The sequence below is a fragment of the Solanum verrucosum genome, unplaced genomic scaffold (genome assembly GCF_900185275.1).
Source record: "Solanum verrucosum unplaced genomic scaffold, falcon-dt-bn FXZP01000040.1, whole genome shotgun sequence".
Lineage (NCBI taxonomy): Eukaryota > Viridiplantae > Streptophyta > Magnoliopsida > Solanales > Solanaceae > Solanum > Solanum verrucosum.
Window position 1 is genome coordinate 678,924 of NW_026020323.1, and position 8,175 is coordinate 687,098.

The window sequence follows — 8,175 nt, forward strand, 5'->3', positions numbered from 1 at the left end:
TCAATTATGTATTATAAAACTCATGTAAGGCAAAAAAAAAAAGGAAAGAACATATATCTTTACATTTGTATAAGTATTTTTCTTTAAAACTATTGATCATGACCAAATAAAAAGTGTAATTAAGATAATTAAAAAAGCAACTCTTTTTGATACAACACATGAATAGAGAAAATATAAAATGTAAAGAATTAGCAAAAATATGGGGAAAAAAGAAAAATGTACCTTCCATATAAATAACTAAAAAACTAAGACTCAATAGAAATGGTTAAGGAAGAAAAAAAAGTGTGACTAATATAACTAAGAGATTGCTGATTTTTTTTTAAATCAAAGCACATAAGTTATTAAATATAATTGTGATGAGATTTCAATTCTTCTCATCTTTATCTAAAGATTGCGAATTTGAGTCTTTTTGTTATTTTGGAAGCATCGCAAAATTTATGTGGTTGAATGCATAAAAAGGACTGATTTTTTTATAATTATAACAAAAAAAATTCAAATTATTTTATAAAAAGAACTAAATATTTGCATACAGTCATTTTTAAATTTTTTTATATGAATTTATGATATAAAAGTGAAGTAAGAATGAAAAATAGAAAACTAAAAATAAAGTAAAATGATACAATCAAATTCAAATCTTTGGAATTCCTTAGTTTTTCCTTTGTGTTTTTTTTCTATTTTTATTTCTTTTTCCTTCATCCTCACACGTTAATTATGAGCTTTTCCTAATAACAACCATAATTTCCAAAACATCCTCTTAAATTAGAGTTAATTTCCTTTCTATTTCTCCATGTAATATTTCAAAATATCCCGCCTTCTAAAAAAAATCACTCCATTTAAATAATTATCATTATTCTCTATAAATTTAGGAAGAGTATATATGGAACAAACTATAATGACTATTTATGGAACAAGCTATAGATGACTATTTATGAAACAAAATGAATGAATTATTATTTAAAAATTATACTTTAATTTCGACATTACATGGATCCATTTTTTTTCATACTTTTTTTCTTGACAACTCTATGTTTATATTTTCCTTATTTCTCTTTGTTTGTTATAGTGTTTTTTTTCCCTCGTACTACTCCTTGTACTTCTCATTTTGTCAATTCCTAATTGTATGCAAAAAATACCCCAATATCGAAATCTCATATAAATTTAAAATATTTCAATAGGTCAAAGATGGACAACATACAAGAAGAAAAATAGCTACATGGAATTGAAAAAAAATCAAATTAATTGTAGATTAAGGCTAAAAACTTCTTCAAAAGTTCCGATTCCTGCTTCTTTCTTCTTCTTCTCACACTCGAATATAAATGAAATATTATACGCTTAGCGAAAATATTTTGAAATGTATCATGAAATATTTTTGTATAATGTATTGTTGATCAAACATTATTACATGAGCACAAGACTGCTCCGGTGCTAATGCTTCGAGCTTACAAAATAATTTTGAATTGTTATGGCCTTATCTTTTTGGCCTCATTCTTTCTATCCTACCTACTTCTTGCAAAAAGTTTAAATTTGTTTCATGTAAAGGTGAGAAGTGAATGCATATTGTAGGCCTATTTATATTGGAGTAGTTGTGTTTAAATCTTAATAGTGCAAAACTTTCGAATTCTATAATTAAGTAACAGAGAATTAATAATATAATGTTGTAACTTAAAGAATTCATTTAAAGAAAAATAAAGAGTCTTTTATCGGGTGAGTTATACTTTTTAATATATCATGGAAAAGAGCAAAAGTTTTGAATTAGGATAATGGAATAATATTTTTCTGAAATCGTAATTCTCTTTCAATTCCCAACTACCGTATATATTTCTCTTTCCTTAATTATTATTAAATTGTAATTAAACCTTTATTGAAAATAAAGGATAATTTTCTTTTCATTATGGCGATTTGTAATTAAACCTTTATTTTCATGAAGGATGATTGTCTTTACATTACGGCGATGCAATTAATGCTATACACATTAAATATAATATAATAAAGCATATTGTATTTAGTATGAGAAAATAATTTAAATATTTGAGATAATAGATGAATAGGAATTCTGATTTCTAAGAGGTGCCACATCATCGTTTTCACATTTAGCTTTACATATATATATATACGTCTCAACATTAGCTAGTTTAAAAATAGAGTAATTAATTAGTTTATTTTTTTGCAATAGCTAACTTATAAAACAAAAACAAGACTTGTGGTCATGAAAACACTTGCATGATTTATTGATAATATATATTACTCCAATTGAATTTGATAAACTGTAAAATCAAGTTGCCATGGGATCAATATCTGACTACTTCAAATCATTGTATTTCTTGGAGACCGTGTACACTTGCATATACCTTTTGTAACAAATAATAACTATATACTTTGTTGTATGTTACTAATAACAGAAAATAAATTACACAAGGACACTTCCACGAGACGATATTAATTGGGAAGCCTATTAAACGTTCACTTAGTTGGGATGAGAATAGCTAGAATTTTCATATTTTCCTCTCCACCTGTTAATTATTAGATCAAATGCAAAATTAATAACTAATTAAATAGTAATATTGCAAAATCCATTGTTCGATAAAATGCAATATATGACTTCATTTGTACCTATATTCTTCTTCTTCTTCTTTTATAGGAATTTGAAGTTCCAAGTCATGATCTTCGAATGGCTTAAAGATTAAGTCAAGTTGATCATCATGCACTTTGTCAAGAGTTGAAGGGTTCCACTATATATAAATGAAGAGAAATATTTTAATAAACACATTAACATATCATTATTCAATATTGAGAAATACTATTATGTATTTAATACTTAAAGAAAAAAAGGTGCATACCTTTGGAGACTTATCCTTGTCAATTATCTGCGCCCTTATGCCCTTCATAAATAAAAAATATCAATGAACTTTAAATTAGAAATCGAAAATTAAGTGTACTTCTACATATCAAGTACATAAGATTGAGTTTACTTAAAAGAATTTGTAAACTTACCTCATAAAAGTCACCAGATATTATGGCTCGTTGTATGTTCATTGAAATTCTGAATTCTCTCCTCAAACATTCAGATATAGTTTGTGTCCTTCCTTCTCGTATCTAAAATATAATTTAGGAAAAAGTAAGGTTTTTTTTCTTTTTATCCGTAAAGCATATAGAGTTTTGAGCCGCTTGATAAAGTTCCTATTCTAGTTTAATAAGCATAATAAATGACTTATTACCGATCTCAATGTTATTTTTAATGCGATTGGAGATGCTTTCTTTAGGGTTTTAAGCACTGCCATAATCCAATCATTTCCTTTTCTACTTGCCTCAGCTTCCTGAAAAGTTAACCATACAAAAAGTTATGCTATGAGTCACATCAAAATAAATTTATAAAAATTTGAATTTTTAACTTAGCATGCAATGATTATTGGTACAAAATTTTAAAAGTATCATGTAATAATAAATTTGAAGAAAGGAGTAGCTTCTAATAAAAAAAGTAATTCTTACAAATGATTCAATAATTTCCTCCACAGAATCCTTGGAAAAACACTCATTGATTATGGACAACCTACACGTAAATTGGAAAAAATAAAAATGTTACTCTTAATATCTCATCTCAAAGAAATAGGTCAAAATATAATAATTTAATTATATGATACATTACTTGTTCAAGATACTTCTTTCATCAATGTGAATATTTGTGGAAAATTCATTGATAACAGATCTAATAGTATCCTCATCACCACTTTTTATGCTCAACAAACGTTTCTCTAGCTGAAATAATTTCTGACATTTGAAAAAAAAATTATAAGCAAAAGAGATATTTCGTGGCAATATCATATTTAGCGGCAATTCATGAGTCATTATATTTAGAGTTGCTAAAACCTTTAGCGGCATTTATATATATAGAGTGTTGGTTATAAATATATTTATATTATATTATTACCGCTAAATATAAAAATTTGGTATTTGTTGTAGTGTATGGTGAATATCTGAAGGAAAGGAAAAGCTTAGAGATAAACCTGTGAAGGAACAAAATGAGTGGCTAGTCCAGCAGCAACCACTTCTTTACCCCTTAGTTTTTCTCCTGTTAAGCCCAAGTATTCCCCTACGTATATACATACATTTAATTAATTAACATATTTTTGGAGAGGTTCTCTTTTACTTGTATCATATTATTTGGTATTAATATACGAGGTAGGAGTCAAGTCCAGCGCTTACCTAGTCGACCTGGAAGACGCGGAAGCATATATGAGAAGCCGCAGTCTGGGTGGAACCCTATATTTGTTTCAGGAGTGGAACTAAACTGTAAAGTTCGATCAACAAAAATGTTAGACAACTTGAAATTAAATATCGACTTAATTCGTATAATCAGGTCATTTATAAGATAATTATACGTAAATCAGATATATGTACTGACCGCTTTCTCAGTAGCCACAGAGAATTTCATTGGAGCCATCAAGGATGCACCCCCACCCACAGACATTCCATGGACAAGAGCAATATGTGGTTTCTTGTAAGTATGAATGTGATAGCAAAGCCAATACATTCTATAAACACCTTCAAGGCAAGAATCCCCTTCAAATAATATACATGTATATTCATGAGTTTAAGTGGACGTATAGCAATTAATTAATAATTCAATAATTCTAACATATAATGAAAAAAATAAAGGGAAAATTTAGAACTAGTTACTTGTGTTTCGTCCCTCATAGAACATATGCAAATCCCCACCAGCAGAAAAAGTGCGACCAGCTCCCTATATATGTGCAAATGAATGAGAATTTAAAATAAAAGGTATAGTACATCAAATCAGACACTTAAACATGTATATATTGAGGAGAAAATACATAAATCTCTCTAAACTTGGCCGCATAACTTATTCTAGCACTTAAACTACACGGTGACTAAATATCCCCTTAACGTCTTTCAAGTGATTTAAATATCACCTTAAGGGGTGACATTATAGAGAGTGAATATAGTCTCCTAAAAGCACGTGAAAAATGAGAAAAAAAAAGTTGAATTTTGTAAACGTACACATGGTCTTTTTTTATTGACCAATATATAACTAATATTTTTAATAGTTTTTCTTGATATATTAGTACCTCTTTAAAAAATATTTAAATTTTCTTATTTAGAGGTAATGTAAATTTGTGGGTCCCCTTTTTTAATTTTGGTAAGTTTTTTCTTTTCATTTTGTTGTCTTTCCCAATGCACCTCTTTTTCCATTGAAATACCTCTTCCTCCATCTTCATCCCCATCTCTATCCACTATTTTCATTATACTAGCCCTTTAATAATCTGTAAAATTTAATACCAATGTCATTTTATTGACGTCGATTTCATTATATATTATTTATTTCAATTTCACAAATATAAACTTTCTTGAATTTCGAGTAACCCATTTTAATTTTCTATTACTTTATAATGCAAAAAATATGAAACTATCTTCTTCTCTTTTTTCTAATCAAAGTATGACCAAGCTGGTCACATTTTTATAATATAGAAAATAAAAGAACAAGTCACAGTTGGTTAAAAAACAAAACCGAAATCTGAAAATGGCCCAAAGACAAATCCATCTTTAGACATTTCTAGATCAATTCAGATATTTCTCATAGAATTTATAGTTTTTTGGATCAATCTTCTTATGTAATCTTTATTTCTTATTTGAGTTGTCAAGAAAAAATTGACTTTCAAAAAATGCATTCTTCTAGAGGACAAATTCATGGGGAGAGTTCGAAGAAGATAATGTGAATACTATAATGAATTTTCTTTCTTTGAAGTTATTTAAAAATAATTGTTGAATAGTGAAGAAGAAGAAATGAAATTATTGAAGGTTGAAATGGTAAAAAACAAGGAAGAAGAAAGAGAGTGGGGGGGGGGGGGGGGGGGCGGAGGGGGAGGGGGTATGCATTTATAAATTAATTGATTGATGTAATTAATTTTAAAAAGTGTTAAAGAAAAAATGGTGAATAAGTTAAAAAGAAATAAAAATTAATGACGTGATGCCTACATAGCTATGATGTGGCGCTTATGTGGCTATGATGTGGCGGGTGAGAGTTGTGTTATAATCTTAGGGTGATATTAAATTCACTTGAAAGATGCTAAGAGAGATATTTAAACACCCGTGTAGTTTAAATGCTAAAGTAAGTTCTGCAACCAAGTTTAGGAGGGGTTTTATGTGTTCTCTCATAATTGAACAAGTAGATACACACGTCCTACATAACAATTTGCGTGTCCTACATGTATTATGTCACATAGGACGTGTGCACATCTAAAATTGGAGGGCATATATGCCAACTAATACCAAATTAAAAGGGTATCATGGTAAAGCAAAATAGATACTACTTCTTAATTAGTCCTTACCTTGATAATTACAAAATCAGCATTATCATCTTTCTCATATTTCTCAAAGTTCTGCCCGAGCGTTAATGCCTAATATAAAAAAATAAATTATAATTAATTGAACATGCAATAGCCATTTTATAACTATACATATATTTTTATCATAATGTATAAATATATATACCACTTCGCCTGATAAATAATTTAAATGGTTAGGCCGATTCAATGTGAGCATTCTGGCGCGGCCGATTTCCTCAGGGACAACAACCTAATGAGAACCAAAAATTAAGCTACATTTAGACCGGAGATCGATATATATATATATATATATTTCTGACATTAATAAGATATTTTCGTAACGTTGAAATTACCTCTCTATTTTGTCTCAGTACTTTTTGAGGCATTGGAAACATTGTGCTGCTACTGGGAATATATATTATTGCCATAGTAGTACTACAGAAAACGAACAAGTAATTAATAACTCTAATTAAAAGCATCTATAATAAAGTTAAAATTCGCGATAACAAATAATTGGGTGATTAATTTCACTTACCAGATTAACCAAAATATAATTCTCAAATTTTATTTCTGATAGATAGTCTGGAAGATATGAAATATTAAGTTGTTGCTCTAACCTTGGTTTCTCTAAATTTGTGTATGGGAAAGGGACTTTATATATTGTTACACGTGAACAATTATTAATAAAATTATATTCTCCCTCACTCTCTCTATAATGTGAAAGAATCATTGTAATAGTATTAAACTTAATGAAATCTATTAATTTAACTCCAGCTTAATTAATCATAATAATTGAAAAAAAATCAGCTATAGAATCCTTCATAATTAATTAGTTAATGATCTAAAATGTCAACTAAACTTGACGTGAATGGAACAAATGATCAAATCCTATTAAACAATAGAGAGAAAAAATTTGGCTAAAGTGATTGGGAATAAAAAGGCAGGGATTGGGTGTTGTTCGGGGTTGGGATGGTCAAGAGGCGGGGATTGGGGACATGAGAAGGAGATAATAAAGTTTAAATATCACTTAGGAAACTTGTTTTTCCTAATAGACTTTCATTAAAACGTTCATTTTTCTTATTTTTAAAATTCAAGCTGGCCGACATATAATGTGGGGTGTTAAAAGACATTATGAGCGGAACCACCTTAGACAAACAGTGGTTTGATACCCATCTTCGCCAAAAAATTATCTAGTGTATGTAGATTAAATATGGAAAAACTACATGTATAATTAAACATACTTTACTACCATATATACTATTATTACCTATACATTCAAAATCTTACGTATCCTACCACTAATTAAGAGTTTCCTACGTATTTTACACTTAAATACATGTACTTTTGTTACAAAATACACAAAATAGGGAGAGAGGCGAGTGGGATTGGAAGGAAAGTGAGCGAGATTCGTATGTTTCCTAGATACATGCGAATCACACTAGATACACACTAGATACATGTATTTGGATGTATCTGGAGTGATTCACATGTATTTGGGCTACCAGATACACATGAGAGAGGTGAGCGAGATTTGCTATGCATCCCAGGTAATGCAAATCCACTTGGATACAATGTATATAGAACAAATTACACTTACCCCATGTATACGGGATACATATATCATATATCTGGACGTATCTGGAGGCACAAAAACCTGGTAAGATACATAATATAGCAAACTAGAATGTATCTAAGTAATTAACTCTTAAACTAGTATAATTTATATAAGTTCTCCATTAAATATTAATTAATATGGGTATATATTCAATTTTATACGCCCTTCGTCAAATTCTAACTCCCCAAGTGATCACGACATATAATGTGTGGCATGTTA

At 28.9% G+C, this 8,175-nt stretch overlaps 1 protein-coding gene across 1 annotated transcript; it reads right to left on the minus strand.

Moving 5' to 3' along the window:
- Positions 1 to 2,464: 2,464 nt before the first annotated feature.
- LOC125835482 (3-hydroxyisobutyryl-CoA hydrolase-like protein 5) lies at positions 2,465 to 6,769 on the minus strand. The gene is made up of 14 exons (XM_049514616.1): positions 6,695 to 6,769; positions 6,508 to 6,591; positions 6,345 to 6,413; positions 4,675 to 4,738; positions 4,400 to 4,557; positions 4,201 to 4,285; positions 4,002 to 4,087; positions 3,644 to 3,765; positions 3,487 to 3,547; positions 3,216 to 3,314; positions 2,992 to 3,093; positions 2,838 to 2,879; positions 2,611 to 2,729; positions 2,465 to 2,510 (listed from the first exon to the last, which is right to left on the minus strand). The coding sequence occupies exons 1-14, from the start codon at positions 6,767 to 6,769 to the stop codon at positions 2,465 to 2,467; spliced, it is 1,212 nt and encodes a 403-aa protein (XP_049370573.1).
- Positions 6,770 to 8,175: the final 1,406 nt, after the last annotated feature.